The 22,166-nt window shown below is 40.1% G+C and overlaps 1 protein-coding gene across 1 annotated transcript in view; it reads right to left on the bottom strand.

Annotated features, from left to right (window-relative positions):
* chinmo (Chronologically inappropriate morphogenesis) overlaps positions 1-22,166 on the bottom strand; it is a 48,660-nt gene that overhangs the window by 20,747 nt on the left and 5,747 nt on the right. Inside the window, exons 2-3 of the mRNA XM_018547118.1 lie at positions 17,087-17,314; positions 607-827 (exon numbers count right to left, since the gene is read on the bottom strand). Of these exons, the coding sequence (XP_018402620.1) occupies positions 607-827; positions 17,087-17,314 (449 nt within the window). The remainder of the gene's footprint in view (positions 1-606; positions 828-17,086; positions 17,315-22,166) is intronic.

Raw genomic sequence — 22,166 nt, forward strand, 5'->3', positions numbered from 1 at the left:
TCAAGATTCGCGTAAGTATTAATTATGAATTTCCACATAACTGATGTCCATGTGCACGGTAGAAAACATTGTGTTCGAAATAGTCCACTCACATTCTTCTTAACCGATTGTGTTGAATTATTTAATACATTCGAGTATTAACTTAACATAATGTGATTATGTTATTTAAATATTGCATTTTATGTTAAATTGATATAAATTAATATTCAAGGTTTCTTAGTGTCAAAATGACACAATTTATGAGTAAATGAATAAGTAATGTAAAAATAACGTGTTTCTCACAAAATGTAAATTTTAAGATGTGTGTGTGTGTTAATTTAATAATTTAACATACCATAAATATTAATTATACTAAAAAAATATATTTCCACAGTTTGTTTACAAACTGTGTCAGCATTATTTTTTGTGATCATTTTTTTATACAATATCTGCATCATTATACCCAATATATTCATGTTATGTTAAATGAGCACAAAATTGTGAGTGGACATATAGTCTTTAGCCAGAATGCTTCTCAAAGTCGTGTCGGGTGCCGCGCCACGTGTACAATTATTCGAGGAACATTATTTAGGGTCATTATATACGGAAAAAGAAACAGGCACATACTTGAAGGCATTCAGCTGCCTTGAGGAAGGAACTGAGGGATTCCTGGGACACATGTACCTCTCCACGGTACATGAATTCGAGGAGGGACGCCATATTGTGGGCACTCGTCCCATCGAGAATAACGATCAATCCCGCGGGAGAAGGCGGCATTCCTTCGAAAAGCTCCTGAAAATGCTTGCTGCATGCTGCGAGGATTAACCTGTGCGCCTTGAACGTAACTCCTGAAACACAAATAGGATGCATTGACTTCAAAATATAAACGATCTAGAGAAGTACATACTGTGTCATCAAAAGAGAACATTTGACGACCATCGCTAGTCCATTTTTACATAATTAAAACTAAATTAATCCTCTTCCGCAACATAAGATCTTTAAAGGCATCATCAATTATATTTTAATTGCGAATTTTGAAAATTTAAATCCATAAAAAACTAAGTAAAAGATACAATCCGATACTATATAACATATAATAAAAACTTATTATTAAAGCTTTGACAATAGAATTTTTATCAGAGAGAATTTATGTCAGTTTTTACATAATCTGGAATATATAAATATTTGTTTTTTAAAGATCCCTATTGCTGATGGTAGAGTGACTTGCCGGCAGAAAGTTAAAAGTATATCGCAGAAAAAAGTTACTCACATATTAGCCTCGCGCTTCTACATGCCGTAATGACGCGAATCGATCGGCGTCGTGAAATTAGCACATAAAAATTTCTGATGCACGCACAAGACGCTCAGGCCCTTTCTTTCTCACGGCTTACAATGTAAACGGGCACCATCACGCGCAGCAGACGAGCGCGGGAATTTCAGCATGCAAAGAAAGCCGGTGACCGACGAACCCTTTTTTTTTTTTTTTGAAGCGGCCCACCACTTCCCTCTCTACAACGCGACATAAAGGAACCGAGGCTAGCACGCCTGACGTCGATGCCCTTTCTCGCAGCCCGCTGCGTATGTAGGTCATCTTCGGACACGATCTTCCGTAATTCGTAATTCACGCAAGTATAATGCGCGTTCGCCAGCGCGCGGGCGTGTAATATGACACGAGCGACCGCTGCACGTAAAGCGAAGAACGGTGTCCAGGAACGGCTGCGTGTGAAAAGAAAAAAAAGAAACCGTGACCGTAACCGACCGTCGAAGCCTCTGTGCGATGTAGCTAAACATCCGGACAAATTTCTGTAAAAGAAACCCTCAAATTTGTCCCATAAATGTTTATATAAGGCTTAATTTAAATACCATTTATTTTATTGATTTATTCAAAAGTCCTTAAGACCGATTTAATTAACCAAAATTAACTGCACACGAGAATGTATACGTATTTTCGTTATCGGTGTAGTTATCGCGCTTCATTATTTTGTAATGGTTTCGTGCGAATCAGGTGAACGGAACGTTTCATGAAAGAGCTTCGTGCGTTTAGACGGATGTGGGAAGAAGCCTCATCACTCGGCAATGCTTTTCGAATAAGGAAATCAAGTGCGAGAAGAGAAAGGAGGAAAGGTGACGAGGGCACGACCAGGTGGCTCAAAGCACCTGTCCTTCCGAGTGGCTCCCGGTACACAAAGTGTATCCAACTCTTTGAGCTTCCTCTCAGCGCGAGATCATATTTCCTTGTACTCCCCGTTGCGCTCAATTTCAAACCTCTTATCCGACGAATATTGGATTCGCTGTACCCGGGGGAGAGGATTCAACGACTCTGTAATACCGCGTTCACCCGCGGTGCTGGTTGGAATACGTTTGCATCATGAACTTGACTCGCGTATAATAATGACAGCGTCTCTTTATCTAACAAATATCGAATATATCTTCGATATCGAATTTCAGACGAGTACAATTTCCTTGCTCTATCGCCTTATCATTTTAATCGCTACATATTTATTAATAACCTCCCTGCTTTTATAACCTGTCCAATATAAGATAGGCGTGTTACAGGTGTTCGGGCCAAATATACAGCTCATTATGCGCGATGCAAGGGCTAATCGTCGTGTTATATCCGTGTGTGTGTGGACGTTTTGCGATTATCTTTCTTCGTCGCTTATGACGACGTATTCGTAAGTGAAGTTTGAACACACAAATGCAATATCTGGGCATATCGTCGTGCAATGAGAACAAAAGAATCAGATATTCTCACATAATTTATCGTTATTTGGATTAAAAATTTTGAGTTTCATAAAATATTATATCACAGACTGCGCATTTTCCTTGACCTTAGCATCTGTTAGAGAAAGAATTGATTTATATCATCTGATACAATCAATCTCAATACTCTTCAAAATTTTAGCTACTTTACACTTAAAGAAAAAAAAATTAAATTTTAATTAATATTTATTCAAATAATTCTCAGTAAATATTTACTAAATGTAAATATATAATTTAATACAAAAACCATTAATTTAACTATTATTTTTTATTATAAATAAGTTATGTGTAAGTAAATGTTTACTTATTGTTAGTATTATTAAAAAAAATATCTATTAAGGTTTAGTAAATTTTGTTTAGTGTATAAAGAGAGGAAGCGATTTAAACTACCTTATTCTTTCTAAAACGATAGTAACAATTCCGTAGGAGTCTATTCTCATTTCGTTCGTGAAAATAATCGCAGGAGCCGCTTGTAATGTGGAGGCAGTCGGAGCACTCCTCGTATGCAAACTGCACGTTCGGAGACGTATACAACAGCCAGATACGGCAACGCGCAATTCGTCGGCACACTTGTGGAAATAATGAAATATGCAGAGTGTTCACTCAGCGTATAATCCCGAGACTATTAATTAATTCTATAATGCGGTGCGCCGCGCCGCGCAACAGCGGGTCCGCGGGAGACTTCTCACGCACATGCGTTGTTATTCCCGTTATCGGACCGCATGCAGAAATGTACGCGCGATATGTTGCAAAGAATTTCGGCGGAGCATTGCGTAACGCGTGCGAGCGCGCGCGCGAAGCCTCGAGGACGTATTTATGACACGCCGCAACATCGTCATCGACTCATCGAGCGAGCGAGCTATTACTGAATGAGCGAGTAGAGATAACGCACGAGCACTCTCAGCGCGGCTCCGCGCGTATCTATTTAGATATTGTTCATATAGCCAGGGATTACGCTTGGGGAGCGAACAACACACTGTCACAGCGAAGGTTGTCGATTATGGATGAGTGATAACGACTTAACGACGACGCAACGTGTGAAAAAAGCCGTTGAAAATATTTTTTACACTGAGAAAAAATTTACTAAATTTTAATAAATATATTTGTTTGAATAGCTATAGATTTAACTGTAAATATATACATATTTTTATTTGGTATGAGAACTAATTAACTTGATTTAACTAGCATTCCTTTATTTATTAAATATTTATTTACCGTAAACAAATGTTAAGTTAGTATTATTTAAATAAACATTAAAATTTAGTATATTTTTTTTTCTCTTAGTGATATATAAGACAGTTATTCAAAATTACGATATATTATACTATATAATTATCAAACTTATCCGTAGAGTATTAGATCCTGCTAAAGGTTGGCTAATGTTCGACGTGCAATTCTAGAAAATGTATTTAATAATTCACACAGAAACATTATTAGACATCAGCCTTGACCGTATTTGACGCGCCTCTATTTATTTGAATTAAACAACTGTGCGTTATCAAAATCCACTACTGTTTTATTACCACCTGTATACATAATAATATTTATATACTGCTTGCGTACGTTAGTTGAGAAAGACTAGTTAGATGCAAATGTATAGTGATTTCAATGAGATTACGTGAGGGTTTAGTAAGAAGAAGTGAGGAGATTATGCCAGCGGCGTGACTATCGTCACAAAACTTGCAAATAAAACTCGCGTAGTTACGCAACAGTGCAATGCACTCTTCGCGGGCAATCTATTCATATTCCAAGGCCAGCCGGTAGAGCTCTTTGGGAGTTAGGGTTTTCGACGAAGCCTCTTACGACGGTCATCGTTCCCCTACTACGCAACAATAATTTGGAGCCTCGTGTACGTGTGCACCGTGATCGAATGCGTACAATACACACCGTGGGTGAAGGCGGCAATTGCGGCTTAACTCAATGTCAATGCTTGACGATGTCAGCGACCGCGACGTCGTAAAAGTTACCGCAATAGTAATAATCAAAGGACAACTTCAGAAAAGTGAATTTGATACTGTAGGAAGGGGGAATTCTCCCAATCTTGGGTCAAACTTCGATAACAAATAATAAATGTCACCGAAGAGAGATCTCTAATCTTGGATAAAAGAAAAAAATACGGATCCCCTTGGCGTGATTTTTTTGTATCATCCTGAAAAATGTAAGACTATTCCGCGCAACAATAAGTCCTCGACAAGTGTTTTCGATTAAAAACAATTGGATTGGAAAATTACGAGCTGCGTGTGATTGCCTCGCGATTGTCACGGGGTATCCGAGTTTCACGAGTAGATAAGAGCGGTTGCCGATTTGATTAAAGAAGAGACAAAACTCTAATATGGAGGAAGGCGGCCAAGGGAAGGGAACAGCAGTCAATGCCCCGTCAAGGTCGACAATGCAGAGTGTGCTAGCGAGCAAACGTGTGTGTTTGCCATATCGTATCAGCTCGGCTTGACTCGTTTTAGCTTCGCCCGTACGAAAAGTTGACAGGCCAATAGTGATTCGAGCTTCCTCTAGGCCCGGCCAATGGCCGCGTGGGACCAAGGCCATCTTCTTCACACATACCCAAAGTTCGATGCACAGCATGGCGAAAAACGGTGCCGAGAGAAAAAAGAAAAAAAAAAGATACGATAGACTGCTCGAGGGATCCGTGAGGGAGAGAGAAGGCAGCAGCACACACGCATCGCGATACAGAGAGAAGAAACGACACGTGGAGAGGCGACCGTGAATCTCGAGGTTGCCCCCGCGATAATCGGCGAGTATTACGCACGTTTTGTCGATGTGTATGATCACATGCGACACATACGCTCGCGTCGAGCGTAGGAAGAGACGTGGAAAATGACGGACGCGCGCCTCTTTGTCCGTGAATGTTAAAATCACGCATACGGTTTCTCTCGGAGCTTTTGCCCATTGCGTCGTATATGCGCGTAATTTTTCTCCTACGAAAATTCACTCGAGCATCATCCGATTTCGTGGGAATCGTTACCGCTAAAAGAGCGGATGAGAATTAACGCATCCTAAATTCAGCACACCAACGATTCCTTCGAAGAATAGAACCGTGGCTTTCAATTTAAATATGATAATGAAACATTCTCAATTAAGATGTTATCTTCTGAAGCAATCGTCTTCTGAATGTAAAACGTAACCGTTGAATGTATCTCTTCGATGTCACTCTCGGTATGACATACCGAGATTTCCTTCATTTTTTATGTGCTCTTGTTACCGTTATATTACTTAATATTTTTTTTTAATTGAAAAAAAATGTATTATACAGTATATTTATTTTTATTATGCGACCATTTCCGCAATACTCAATGTGATAAATTCCCGTCAAAACGAATAGCACCGAAAGATTTATTCGCTTTCTTTGCCGGTACAATTTTTTACGATATTGGCATCACAGAAAATCTACTCGCGTTCCTTGCACTTTTTGCACTTAGCATCTTCAACTCGAATATATATTTATTTCGTTTTAAGTACAAACATTTTCGTGCCTAATATTACGCACGATGGAATTCGGGACATGCGAATATACGCACGCGAATACACAAAAACGTCGAATACAAAACGTTTTTAATTCCGGTCGTTCGTCCAATTCACGGTCACGAGCATTCGCTCGCGCATCACGCGCACATCCGTCGCCAGGGCGCGTAAATGCACGCGGCACGTTGCCGTGCGTTACGTAATTCGCCAATGTCGTTGACCCATTTTTGATGAACGATTTCGAGTTCGATCAGGGGAGTTTATCGACGCTCTTTACGCACGATTCGCGTAACGTATGCATATTCGATTCTCAAGTAGCTGTTATTGCAGCCGCGGCGTTATCGTGCGCGAGGTATCGACGACTTCGATCTCTTTTGGCTCCTCTTGGCTCTCTTTCGTGAAGATTAACGCAACCAGCGAGTTCTTAATAATCTGATAAGATCCATCGCGGTACTGTCGTGCTTTCATAACTCCACATTTGCCTTGTAATACTAACGAACTAGGCCTTGACGCCGCCGCACCTTCACGCGTCTAACGTTGTTGATTTTTCTTACGGACTGGCTCAAATGCGATTAGAATGTGACGTTGTGACGAAATACAGATGTAGAATTGAGGAAGATGCTCGACGGTGCGCGAATTGCACCATAATAGTCTAACGATTAAAGCGACCGGAGCTGTTTTAAAATCGAGGATACTTTAAAAACCGGTTTTAAGCTGTGCTAAACACTTGACTGAGTGAAACATGTCAGTTTTTATTTTCGTGATAACAGAATATCGATAAGATCTCGATCGCATGTCTTTCTTTTTCGCAACAATCTCGCGTTTGACATCTTCATATCGTAACAAAGCCCGGCGAATGCCGCGCAGTTCCGCGATCTCGTGCGAGTTCCGCGTTTAACGACGTATGGCCGGCCGGATTATATGTTTGTAATAGAAATAGCAACGGAGAAGGCCACGTAGTTCCACCGAGAAAATCACCCGACCACCCGGCTAGAAGGCCAACGAGAAGAGGATATATATATCAAGTGAATGCCCGATCGGTAGTCATTAACCACTGGAGTCTATATATACATATGTGTATGCATATTTGTTCGTATAAAATAACTATATGGAGTCGACTTTTTATCATAAATTTTCTAATACCGTGTCATTTCTGATAAATGTCAGTTAGAATAACTGATCTTCCGTTATAAACCGTATATATCTTCTGTTTATACTTGACAGTCCGTTTCTACTATACCAATGTATTAACTCTAATTTCAGTTGAACTTACTCCTCGTCTTTTTCAAATTCTTAAAACTAAAAAAAGTGACGTGTTAATTGCACCGAGATTAAAATTAAATTATTACATATTAATAGAAACGAGCATCACACAAGGTTTACAACAATATCTCTTATGTCTATTATTTTTACCAATGTAGGTTAATTTTAATCTCGGTTAAGACTCTTTATTTGTTCTACTTAATTCGTAAAACTAGAAAAAAATTAAAAGTAAGTTGGATCGAGAGAGAGAAAGAGAGCAATTAAAGTTATAATTATTAATTAGTAAAATGGATTAATCGGTCGTTCACTTGGTGCATTCACCCGATGCCGCCTCGAGGACGAGCTTTCACGTAATGACGCAAAAACGCGAGGACGAGGACGAGGGAAGGATGACCATAGGTTGTAGGCGAAGTCAATGGCCGGGGTCCTGTTGCATCAGAGCGCGCGGTAACAGCTAACCTTGACTCCAGGAAGTGTACTTTTGCTATGAACGTGGCGAAGTTTGCGAGCGGCGTATAGTGACGCTCGCGCGTTCGTTCACTCAACTTCTCTTCCTTCTCGCTCGGGGTTATCCCCCTCGAGGCCTTCAGTCACGCATGGAGGCTCTCGAATTACTACTACTACTACGCTTTATACCACCGGCTTCGCCTTGCATTCCGCCAACATGCGGTGACGCGAACACTGAGGAATATTGGTGTACGATAGAGAGCCTTGGAGATCGGCTTGCCCGAGATAGCTAGATAGCTCCGAGATCCTACGCAAGCAGAGCGGTATTACTAAGCGATTATTTTGCGATGGGCTACGAGTTCACCTTGAGATTTAATGGGATATCCGTAGGCTCCATTTTTCATCATCTCGGCAAACGAAATTGTTCTTTTCATCTTTATAGTATGTGTGTAATTATATGTTTTGATATCACTCTATTCCAATATAGATGTTATTGGAACGACGCGACGATTGGAAGCGGCATACCTCGCGAAAAATTGAAATTGCGCATACAACACGTGATTCACCTTTCGAGAGATGATAAAAATCTCTCGGTAACATTTTCAGCCAACGTGTACCACCGACGTATTGCCGCGTACATAGTATACTTTACCATAGGTTACTGAACACACTCAATGGTATGTCTCATTCATGCGAAAACATAGAAAGCGAGAAGAAGTACAATTGGCACGTCAGTATTGCTTCACGACTCACAACTATAGTCGTTACTAGAAATAAATGCTAACTTTCGTGACTACGCGTTATTTATATTTATAATATATGCCGAATTGCCGGATTTATCGCAGAGATCTTAACATTTTTGTTACGAGCGTTACGCTATATCTGGAACTTTTTAGTCGCGACTGATTTTTCCATTCTAAACGCTTTTCAGTCCTCGCTCTATTTGTATTATATCGGCATACTAAGAAAATATTCTGATTAAACTATAATAAAAAGGTCCAATATGATAGATATTCTGGTTAGATCGAACAGAATTGATGGTTATATAACTTTCTTTTAGTTGGACTTTATCAGAACATGCGACATGATTTCGCTCTTCCAATGTTTGCTACGAACTTTTGAAAGCAATGAAATCGGGATTTTTTTTCGGCAGGCGTATCTGTCGCGTGACCGCAAACAGTATCCGCCGCAGGCGGATGCAATATTAAGTATTATATTATATCTCGCGATATCATACCGGATGCGTGGCTTGCAAGAATGTAAATCAGGCCACCCGGCTATGATCGATTCACGAAATACTTAATTGCACACATAGCGCACGCAGGTGCGTAATTGACGAACATTCGACACGCCCCAATGCGTATCGCTCCATGCGGCTTCTGTTTGTATCATAACCGTGTCGTGAAGCGCAAGTACGGCCTAATTCCCTCGACCTGTTTAACTCGTCCAGATAACGCGTTGGTCGGGAAAAAAATGAGACCGCTACCTCTTATCTCGCTGCACTAGGTCTACTGACCCAGAAAACTACACATATTCACAACATGAATGGATGATCAGATAAATGCCTGAGACAATTAAAATTTCTGTATCTGTAGCATTTTATTTAAAATTTTTAGCCACTTACGCTGAAAAAAAATATGAATTACTGAAATGATTTAATAATTTTTATATGAATTTTAAGTAGGTAAAGCGTGTGCATGTGATAAAGAATACGCAAAGTATTTGCTCGGAACACCTCATAACATTTTTATTTTATAGTTAGACTTTTTTATTAGGTTTTCACTTTTGCTATTATATTATAATATAATTATATTCACGGAGAAAAATATTTGGTTGTATTATCTAGAATTCTGGTTAATTTTACTAAAAGTCTGTTTAACTAGAAAGCTAGTAGATTAGAATGCTGGATCGAAATTTTCTGTCTGAATGCCAGTTAATTCACCCAAATTTTCTCCGTGATATATAATAATAAATTAAATTTATATTATTTATACCCTTATGAAATAGAGAAATATAAAAATAATGAACTTTAAGATTTCTAAACAGGTGGACAATACTTCTTATTTTTCATTTCCAGAAAGATTTTTAAGTAAACTATATCTGAGATAACACTGCAGTATATCTCATCTATTCACTTAAAGATTAGAAATTCAAAATATATAATTTTATAAAATTTGTTACAGATTTATAAATGCTACAACTATAGCTAAATACTGTAAATCCTAATTTTTATGAACAAAAAGTATTTTCCTCAACACTGAGTCATCGAATGTGTAAATAATAATCGAAAGAGCAGCAATTCATCACTACAATGACAAATTGTGGTAAATCATAAAGTGCAAGAATGTGGTAAACAGTTTTCGTGGCAAGCCTCACAGAAACTCTGATCTATATCGTTGCCTAGGTAACGCCAGATAAGTGTAATACTTAAAGTAAACTGTGACACGTGCGGATCGTAATATTTCATGGCGGAGCAGTGTGGCTTCTCGCACCTATTACGATAACGAAGGGCAGTCGCGTTCAAATACGAGGCAAACGGTATACGTGTGTGCCGTTTCTAACGTTCCACGTGTCGCCTTACTGCGGATGCCGTAACGGCGAGCGTGCGATGCGTGGCACGCATATTATAGACGCGAACGCAGCGATTGCGTGCGTGAGTTATACGCTAGAATTCTAATTTGAATCCGACGACGAATCTCGTCGTCGTTTGCATATGTTCGGCGGCCGTTCGTACGATCTTCCCGGCAGGGATTTCGAACGGTTAAGCTACTTGCGAAACAGCACGCGCGCCTTTGTCTAACATCCAAGTCACCGCACACACACGTGCGTACACGCGTGTTCAGCGCGTCTGACAGACACGCATGTATGGAGACAGATATATGGCTCCCTGGCCCTAAATTCAACGCGTTGCTTGTAAAGTTCGTTAGATATCGCAGCGAGTCATGGACAATCGTGCGCAGACGAACACGCACTCACGCACACACGTATACGCACGCTACGTGCTGATCCGCGCGGCCAAATAGTGCCCGATAGTGTCTGAGAGCCGATTGGCGCCTCGATCGATATTCCGCGTTCGAGGGAAACGTTACCTTGCGGAGTAGCTTTCCTGATACTCTGTACGTTGATGTTTATTTTGAATCGATAAAATACGAGTAATCGTTCGGTGATGTCGATTTATAATATAAGGGCTTCATGCTAATGAGCGGGTATATAGGCGCGATTGCCTTCCTCTTTCCGATATACGCCGGTGTACTACTTCCGACTTTTGTGCTTCCTCTTAGCACCAATTTGAGATACCGCGTGCTAATATTTTGGCAAACAGTACGTGCGCAGCATACTCGACGCCCGAATGTTTTGGCTTTGACGAAATCGTCGTCTGATGCCTAACTATCAGAGAGCGCTTCCGTTAATTTAATATTGAATTTCCTACTTATCACGCTCTAATTTATTCTAGTATATATATACGTATATATAATCAGACTTGAGATTAATATGCAGCCTTGGTCATAAAACACCCCGACAAATGCGGATGTAACCGTTTCTCTATCTAACAAGAAATGAGGTAAAAAGTTTTTATTTGAAAATTATATTTATTTATATAATTTTATTACTTTTTAGAGAGACCTCCTTTATCAAAGGTGCCTTTTTCAAGAAAATGCAATAAATGGATGGTATTTTTTATACTTATAGCCAAGGCTGTAGTTTTTAAAAACATGGCTTTCTATTCACAGTCACTTGACACTCCAAAAATAGAATTGTATGTGTATATACATATAAGAGCATTTATCTATTTATATGAGATTACTTCTGATAAGGATATGTATCGCATGTTAGTTGCAAATCGATATCACGGAATAATTTAACGCGTCATTCTTGTGAAAAATAGATCCAACCGATCGATCGTAGATATTACCTTCTATCGTTCACATCTCTATATCGTTATATTCATCGCTTTCTTCGTGAATTCCAAACGTACGCACGATCGCGATCGAGTGTCGCGGTTTTCTCAAGGAGAAACCAGTCTACATAAAGATGGCGCATGCTCGTTGCCGGCTTGTGTGTACTGGGACGAGCACGAAGAGAGGACGGTTAGATCTAACTGTAACCAAGACCTACTTTTCGGGCTTCCTACGAGATACATACACGCACTTGCGGGTGCACACACTAACTCAGGCGTGCGCGTGCGCCTACAAAAGTCGGTACCGCTCGGTAGTTGCCCAACGCGCTTCTTCGCAACGCCACGATTTGACGCATTACTCCTTTCCCTATCTTCAACTGCCTCTCGTCCTTGAACCCTTCCCACTTACCGGGCTTCCTTTTAAATTTCCACCCTTTCGCCTTTTGGGAAAGAATCTTACAGTTTCATATATTACACGATTCAGCGACATTTGAAAACTGTGTTGAATACAGGAACTCAATTGTTAATCCTTTCGTATGAAGAATGAGAATAGTTTACCTCACGAAAAGAACAGTTTTGTTAAAATATTAAAAAATGGAACCAGATACGTGGATCTAAAAATAATTTTATTAGATTAAAATAATTATGTAGGACGACCAAGCTAATTGCTAGAATATTAAAACATTTTGCTGTAGATGTTGCTCATTATGCTTGAGCGTCCTGCATAATTATATATTTCGATGATTCAATAAAATTATTTTCAAATCTGTATTTAACTCTTAAACGCCACACTACGGGAATAACGTGCTGCAGTATAGTATATGTATATGATATTGTGTTGTATACCCATCCAATTCAATCACTTATAACTTTCATATAAAAATTAACATATTGTAAAATTAAATTCTTTCCAATTGAAGTGTCAAACATTGAAAAACGTAACAGTACCAAGCAAAAAGTTGTTTATATCTTTATTAAAAAAAAAAGTTATATAAACGATGGAGAAAGGATTGTGGGAAAGCACTAGAAAAAGCTGGGTATGCTTATATCAAAGGCTAGTTAAATTTTTAAATATCTTAACAAAATCGTTCTTTTCGTGAAGATATTTGAAGATCGAAGGGACTGCTCTCACATCAATTTCAGATGCGTTCCCTCCCTGTCCGACTTTGCTTTCTCCGTACGCGCTGTTGCGGTTTTCGTAAATCAGGACGCGCACCCGGTTCATAAGGTGAAAGCGTTAGACGAGGATTGGATAACGGGTCGTCTCCAGGCGGCGACAGTATGCCAGTTGCACACGCGGTGGAATTAATATATCAACGTCGAAACGTAAGGAGAGTCTTGGAAGTGCGGCCCTAAAAGCGGAGGGCGGCCATTGAGGGTTATCGCGAATCGATATCCATGAACTTTAACTTGGTACGATTTTTTCAAACTTTGATTGTTCCTTCGCCTTCTGTTAAGAAAAAAATAGTTCAACGAGAAAGAAAAAGGAGCGGCGAATGCAAAACAAAAAAATTCTGAAAATTACCGCAATTTTACTCCTTTAATATAAATTTTGCTTGATATAATCATTATTTTGACAAATACTAGTTTTACAACACAACACGAATTGCAACAATTGAAAGTACGAAAATTATAAGAAGGTAATTTATGTACTTCTTGATTGGCCTCGTTATAAGTTTGTATATTTATGACCTAACTGCAAGAGATAATAATATTATCGCTTTTATGCGGCAATACTTATCCGGTTTGTATGTTAGATAGATACGAAACCAGTGTACGTGATAAATTAGTGTTTACTCGACGAAATGTTTAGCTCGTTGGATGTTTTGCCGATTATGTACTGCACGTGCTCCATTAAGACCGTTTATCTTTATCAATTAAGATGAATGGCTGATGTAAATAAGTGACGCGCGATATAAGAATAATAGATCAAATTTCTTAATAAAATTCTGTCCTTTTATGCACAAGTTTAGGAAATCTAATAACACACTAACGAAGATAAGCGTATTTCTGATGAATGGTTATTACTTACATTTTAATGTTATTAAATCTCCTAAAGTCTAAACAACACGGTCGTCGAAATTGCATTTGAAAGTTCGATGATAACCAGAATGTCGAGAAGATGACGCTTCAGCTTTACCAATCATTGAATAACTACGAAGATATTCGTAATGGTAAAAAAAGACTCGACAAGTGGTGAGCCAACTGGTCAATTAACTCGTTCAATTCTACGGTCCTCGTATAAAGATTAGTCGATCGATCGGAACTCGACTTCACGCGCCGCGCACATAGAGAAAGCACTGTACTGAAGAATCTTCAAATATACATGCACGCACGTTATCGCGTCACGTCCTGCATTAGTCGAGCGCGTCGAAAAAGCGGGGAATGTAAGAACGTTTGCGAAAGTTGCACATTCTTGTTTATTCAGCGCGAACGATAAGGTAGCTGATATCTAGTTTCACGCATATTGTGATATTCAGCTTTAAAGATACACGCGCGTTATCGCGCACTTCCACTGATAAGTTCTCGAATTTTATTGACGTCGCGCAACTTCGATTCACCCGTATTCACCGTAATACGTGCACACGAATGTAATTGTACGGATTGCAACAATGCTTGTTTACGTCACTTCGAGCTGGGGAAAAGTTTCTCGACGTCGATCGCGCGATTTCTACGATTTGTTTACACTTTTAAAGGCATCATCGACTACGTATCTCGTTTATCGCACTCTAGGCGATGAGACTATTATCGAATTCGATTGAACTCAGCGCGCACTGCTGCATGCTTAAAGTCGTGCACAAATTGACGTAAAGATGTGTGTTTATTACGTATAAATACAGAAACCCCGGTTAAACTGTGAAATTCTCAATACACTTATTATGTTGTTAAGTAAATGGACCAGAGTACGTATTATGGAATTATTCGAAATGGATTCCGGAATTATATTCAATTATTTTTCCTAGATTTTTACTGCGCGCATTTTCTAGAGAAACGAAATAATTCCAATTGGATTTCGACTTTTATGATAAGTGCAGCTCTATGCGTCCAATCGAAGTAGTCATATTTATTGCGATTTCCGCAAAAGATCACGATACCAATCACTCGTTGAAAATATCGATCGTTTACTCACACGATTGACAAACCCGCAAGATCACAATCCTAAAACGAGCGCGTTGCACCGCTGCTCGGTGCGAACTGCGGTTTCACGCGAACGGACCGCAAGAGCACCCGCTGCATTCGCTGCGTCGGTGGGGAAGGCGCACACGGAAATTCGCGTGTGCACGTGCATGTGTATACGCTGCATTCGTCGTACACGACGATGTGCAAGGAGCGAGACTCGCACATGCATACCGACTGACTGTGCGCGCTGCCGATTGGATGGCCATCGAGGGTAGGGAGTCGGTCCAATCGTTTACCCCCTGCACTTCCTATGCAGTCGCGAACTTGTACCACTTGAAGTGGTAACGTGCGAATGCAACGCGCCGCCAGCTGGCCCTTTCGCGCAAGGAGTCGCGACTCGCGTTTGCTCGGACGCGATTTATGAAGCGCGAAACGGGCGGTGTAAAATTCTTCATTGGCTTTTTTCTTACGAACCTTTTAACACTAGAATCGAGGCTGTCGCATTTTTTTACTTCACCCATTTGACAGTCTTTCTTTTCCAGTTAATTTGAATTTGCACGTGGAATTGAGCTTTTTATAACTTTTTATGAATATAATTCGTTACGAGTAATTTTATTTTTATGGTGACAACCTTTCCTCGTAGAAAGTCAAATTTATCTTAAATCGCAATTAGGTTAATTTAGATCCGCGGTTATTAAAGGATTCTTTCGTTATGCCAAATAATTTTTACCAATTTTCTTTTCCCGTGAATATATAGTATTTTTTCTCACATGAATCAATTTTCACATAAATCATCCGAGTATTTACTTCTCTTCTTTTGTTCTCTTCTCTAATTTTAGCAACAGAATCTTCATTTTTAAATGTTTTTTGTTGATCACTGTACACTGAAAGAAATTTAACCATTTTGTACGTACACACTTTAATTTACAAATTGTGTTGTCTTAATCAAAATTTGGTTAGAATAACTAAAAAATAGAATTGTTTAATGAAAAAATAAGAAAATTTTTGTTAATTACGTATCAACAAAACTTTGGTTGACATACGAAACGTCACTTTTCTTTCTGTGTATAATTATTGCGAGTATTTACAAAATTTCTAAAAATTCCGAAAGAAAGAAAGAGCTGATTCATATTCAACAATCGTTGCGGCGCGGCAGACGAACCGTTAGAAAACGAGTTAAGAATGACTTAGCCTGCCTCTTTTTATTTATGCATATGACAATTTTAAATTTGCGACATTATGACATAAGAACTCGTCGCCGCGTTTGATTACCGTTTTTATATAAAACGTGACATTTACATTGAGAAATAATTAAATATCAAATTAATTTATATCTGATTGGATGGATGGCCGCTGATTACAAGTCCGGTGCTGCATTAATTGCAACGCGTCAACATGTCCGACCACGCGCGACCCAAAAGCGGCTATCGAACGAATAACGGAATTGGAACCTTCAAGTGCTCGTTTGAAGGTGACGTCGAAAAAGTGAAAGCCCGAAATTGTCCTATGTTCACGCGAGAAAGCATGAAACTTTCTCATCGCTTAGATATTGTAAATTCGACTCGATTCGTTCGGTAAATGCAGCGCAAGCGACGCTATTCGCACAAGTGAATGCAATTCGACGATGTTGTTTCTTTTTGCGCGTCGGCCTTCTACTTGCATAAGCGAGACCAAGGAGTCAAGGCCTTGGAATAGACGGTCGAATTCTTCAATATTTTACTCAGAATATCGCGTTACGTTTAACAATTCTTCGAAATATTCAACGATCGTTTTACCATAAAATTCGGTTACCATGACTTTGCCTCAATCAAAATAATTTAACCAAAATATTAAAATATAATGAGACAACACGCATGTCTAAAATCAGAACAGAAAACGTCTTAAAAGGCGTTTTGACATCAAAATAATATTAAAATTATTATTAAACTATTGTAGTCACAATAATCGCGAACCAAAATTATCCTATTTTACGGTACTATACATCCAATTAACTTCTCGAAACAAACTTCTTTTATTATCGAGTCATATACCGAAGAATTATTTCGACAGAAAAATTCGTTCGTCGCGTACACATCGCGAAATACGCGTAGATTGTGAGAAGGAATAAGATAATGTGTTTTCACATGTGAAGAAACTTACCCTCGCAGAACAGGGTGACATCGGTGAGACTCTCGCTTTTGAATAAATTCGAGAACGTCGTTGCTAAATTGCTGCCGAAACTGTTCCACTTGAGGCAAAACTGCTGCTGATGAGAGTCCATGATGCCACCCTTAGGCTTAACTCCTTGACCTTCACCGCTTCTTTTGCAGCCACCTTCCACTGGATATTTACCTTCTTGACCGCGCTCGTGCCCAATTGCTCGTCCAGCTACGCAGAAAGTAAACTCGATTATCGACTGATCTCTCCCTCTCTCTCGTTATTTTCAGAGTCATACATTATCTTTGCGTATGCTATTAAAGTTGTACTGAAAAAAACTAAATTTTAATAAATATATATTTTGCTGGAATGGTTGTAAGTAAATATTTAAATAAAAACCATTAATTTTAGCTTCAACTATCGTTTTTTCTCATCGAATAAGTATTTGTTTATTGCAAGTAAATGTTTACTTTAGTGCTATTCAAAGAAATACGTATTAAGATTTAGTCAATCTTTTCAGGATATTCTGTCTCTCAATTTTTATCTTTTGCTATTTTTACTTTATTTTCATCTTTATTTTGTACCTTTATTTTATGTATTTGATTTCAATTTCTCTTATTCTGTTACTCAATGATGTATTGCTTTTTAGTACTTGAGAGACTCCTCAAATCTAGAACGTTTAATAAATAATAATATTTATCTGTTTTTCTCTCGTCGAGAAGCGTGTGTATACACGCGCGCGCGCACACACATACGTAGAAAATATATTTGCAGAACAGTAATTAAATTAAGTTTTGCAAATAATATAATTTGTGATTAGAAATTTAATAAAATGATCAGTAAGTTTCACAAGCCAATAAATACGAAGAAGACATTTATATTCGCTATTGTGCAATTCAAATTAGAGAATACATTCGAAATCTCGATCCGTGAATGAACACGCGATGAAAGTTTACAGATTGCATGGCTGTTGCGACGCATTACTGTCACCTGTATTGAATGTTGGATGTTGATAACTTCGAGATACCTCACAAACACGACGTACCTCTTTCGATTCACTGGCTCCGTACGTAATATGTTTATCGTGACAGAGAAATTATCGGACGTGTGCTGCGCCAGTAATCGTTGTTTCTCGCGATGCGTTTCGTCGTCGCACACGGAGTGTGCCTTGCCTACCGGCAATCACGAACCGCGATCGCACGATGCAAGCCGCGCCATGTCAAAATTCCACCGCATTTCCGCGATGCCCGCGATAAAACGCCGAGCGAGAAGAGGAGAGCTTAGCGACGGCAGGGGCGTGTCAACGAGTACGAGCGGAACGGACGTTCCAGTTTCATTCACAGGTTTCCACGGCGTAATCCGTCGTCAACAACGACAACCGGCGACAACAAGCGGCACCTTAGTCTCTGTTTCGCGTCCCGGACGGGACACTATACCGGAAGGAATAAAAGGAGTTACAGCAGCATGCGCACGTGTCCTCCGTGTAATTCGCGCGTGTCCACGATCACAATGCGTTGTATCACACCGATCGATTTTTCAGTATCACCAAGAGTGCGTGAAAATAGAAATCTCGAGTGAAATTCCCCGCCCGATCCCGTTCTGTGTCCGGGACCAATGACGCATCGGTTGCGTGAGCACTAAATAGACGACTGACTACACGCACTCGCCGGCCGAAATCGAGTCACCGGCTTGCATCGCGCATCGGCATATGAACGAATCGCGCGTGACTGTCGTCGTTCGCCGGGCCCGGGTACGCGCGGTCGCCGTGCGGGAGGGTCCACCGATGCGCGGGAGCCGAAAAATCGCGGGCGCGAGCGAGAGGGAACGAGGAGGAGGCGGTAGCGCGGTACCGTGAGAGGCCAGGAACGGATTAGGCAGAGAGAGAGGGACCGCTGGTATAGAAGAATGTGAATATGGGTCATCGGTGGCGATGCAAATGCGGTTACACGGAATAAAGCGTGTAGGGGGTTTTCGGGCAAAACACGGAACCACCATGGGAGCCGCCGGGTGGGTGGTCAAGGGCGGGGGATTGACGATTCGGCAGAGGGGTAGGGATCGCTTGCGGCTACAAGTTTCGACTCTCGCGGTTCTCCGCACTCTTCCCCTCCTGTTTTTTTCCTCCTCTCTCTCTCTCTCTCTCTCTCTCTCTCTCTCTTGCGCGCGCGCTACGACGTTCTATCTCGTTCCGTCTCATTTTCGAACATTATCCTCTCCCTCCCCGTTCCCTAACACTTCTAAGGTATCGCGCGTCCCCACTTCTCATCCAACGTATATACCAGGGCCGCATCGCGGAAGTAAAACGTCACGTATACATCATCATGCATTGTAAAAAGATTAAAGAATCGTTGAGAGTATGCAGCGACACAGCCTTGATAAGCGCATTTGCTCGCAGATGTCTGGAAGGCGATTTGCAAGTGAAATTTGACATATTGTCCAGCTTGTCATCTCGAAATTATTTTATTTCTTTCGGCAGACGAGAATATAAGCTTCATATAGTGATATATGGATGGTATACACCGTGCTCCAATTCGAATCAAAAATCGGTGGAGCAGCGCGATCGATGCTCATCGCTGGAACTACCATCAGCAGCGTGGTACGAAAAGTGAAGGCGCGGAGGGGAAATTTAGGCGTTGGAGGCGCCTCGAGAGTTGCGTGGCTCCGGAACCGCGCGAAAGGAGGAGTGCGGCGAGAGATGCAGGAGGAGGTAAAGAAGGAGGAGAGGGAGGAGGAGGAGGAGGAGGCCGAAAAAGAGAAGGGAGATATACGCATCGCGGTGGAATAGGTGGGGATCGCGTGGTGGCAAAACGCACGGTGTAGAGGGAGGCTCAAGGTCGCCGCGGGGCCGCACGCGCGCCTCAGCCACGCACACATGCACGCGGATCCCAGCGTTGCGCACGCACGCGGTATACGTACGTTGCTGCAATACGGGCGTGTGCACGGATGCGCGCGTGCGTTTGCCAGCGTCGTAATTCGGCACTCTTATGGCGGCCGGTATTATGTCATCGCATTCGTGCGCGGCGGAAAAACAGAGCTCTGCTCCTCTCTCGATCAGGTTCTCAAAAATATCATATATATATATATATATATACGGAGATGTGTATATTAGCGATTCTTCTTTGACTTCGCTCTCGAGAAAGATGCAGATAATAGGTGGCCAAGTATCGCCTCTCTTCGCATTTTTTTTTTCTCGCTCGCGCCTTTATTAACGTAGAAACCTCGCAAGAAAAATTCAACCAAGTGAGCAAGGACAAAAATAGACGCGGCTCCAATCCTGCATTCGCGTAATACGCATAAGCTTCCGTAATCGCGAGAGCGATATCGTAGCTCGATATACATCGATAGCAACCGCTTCTATAAAATTGGGCAACCCGTAATGAAAAAATAAAGGAGAAGCGTGTTTGCCTCGATCATGGGAATGGTTGAATAGGACGAAACGTCCGATGACGGTAGATATCTAGATATCGCCTGGCGAGTATACGGAAAAGGACGGCTGTCGTGATGTCGAGTTAACGTAAACGAGGGAGAGTCTCTCCTATATGAAAATCGCATATCGTGGCTCGACGAAGAAAACAGCGCCCGACGCCTAAATTGGCGAATGCTATTTTCCGTGGGGTGCCTTTTAGCAATAAGCGCAATCGCCGTGGTATATAGATATAATAGAGGAAAGTCACCGTCTCTCATTGGTTTCTTCCTTTTTTCTGATTTTCAAGAAGAAAACCGAATTAATGCATTACGACGAATACGAGCCTATATCCCGATTCAATTCGACTAAGCAGCGCTGCGTGCTTGGTACGCTCAATGCGCTTTGAGAACACGCTAGAGCTTTCATAGGAAGTGCCGCCGTTATTACGGCTAAATTGAAGTCGTGTATAGAGGGGATATCAGCGACAATTTAATCGTAAAGATAGATGGGACTTTCTAGTTTTAATTCCTATAACATAGAGCTATACGCTCGCGATATCGAATGCAATAACGCTACTATATTACATTTTCATTAAACTCGTCAATCTGTCTAATTAACGAAAATTCACGGCACACAAAATGTAAATTAACTCGAAAGATATAAATAAAGAGAAAGTGTTGCCTCATTTGTAACATACAGCTGGCTCGATGAACATCAGAAATGAAATGTGAGAAATGAATTCTGCGGAAGGACTCTGTTTTAGGAAAAATATTCGTAGCCCAGACAGCACATAATAAATATAAATATTTACAAATCATAAATATTTATTATAAGTAATTATTATGAAACATTGTAGTAATAGCTTTGAAGATACTTAATAAGACATTATAATCCAAGTAAAAAATACTTACCAGAAATACTATAATATTTATTTATATATATTTATACATATTATTTATTTGTATTTATCATAAATATTATATAAAATATTTAATCTATATTTTAATAATATACTTTAAATAAAGCTTTATATAGTATAAAATAGATATGTGTAACATATTTATATAGGCATTTCAAAGTGAATAATACTAAATACTTATCATGAATATTCTGTGCTGTCTGAAAGTCTCTAGCTGTCTATCGGGTAGTAATTGCCACAGCATCCTGTCTTCGACGGAAAACCGTGAGAACACATAAAGAACAATTTTATTGAAATATCTAAAAATTTAGCAAGAGAGAGACATAAAGATTTTTTTTGAAAATAATTTTGTAATATCATAAAAATAATTACGTAGGAAATTCAAGCATGATAAGCAATGCTGCAAAAATTTTCTACACAATTATTTGATAGTGCAACAAAATTACTTTCGGATCTTACGTTTAGCTAAATTTTTAGATATACTTCAATAAAATCATTCTTTCTATGTACGAAAGAGAGATGAAGGAGGAAGAGACATCTGCATGAATCCCGGCGATAATCGTCCCGAGGGTAGAGGAAGCGCACCCAAAGGGTTAGGTTGGCCTGATGAAAATGCCAGAGCGAGAGGCGCAACTACGTTTGACGACGATAACGAAACGATTCGAATAAAACGAGAAGGGAGACGTTATATATTCTCTGTTTCCACAGTAAAAGATAGCTCGCGTAGATTATCAAAACAATACATAATTTCGCTCTGATTT

Source organism: Cyphomyrmex costatus, unplaced genomic scaffold, assembly GCF_001594065.2.
Source record: "Cyphomyrmex costatus isolate MS0001 unplaced genomic scaffold, Ccosl1.0 scaffold121, whole genome shotgun sequence".
Classification (NCBI taxonomy): Eukaryota; Metazoa; Arthropoda; class Insecta; order Hymenoptera; family Formicidae; genus Cyphomyrmex; species Cyphomyrmex costatus.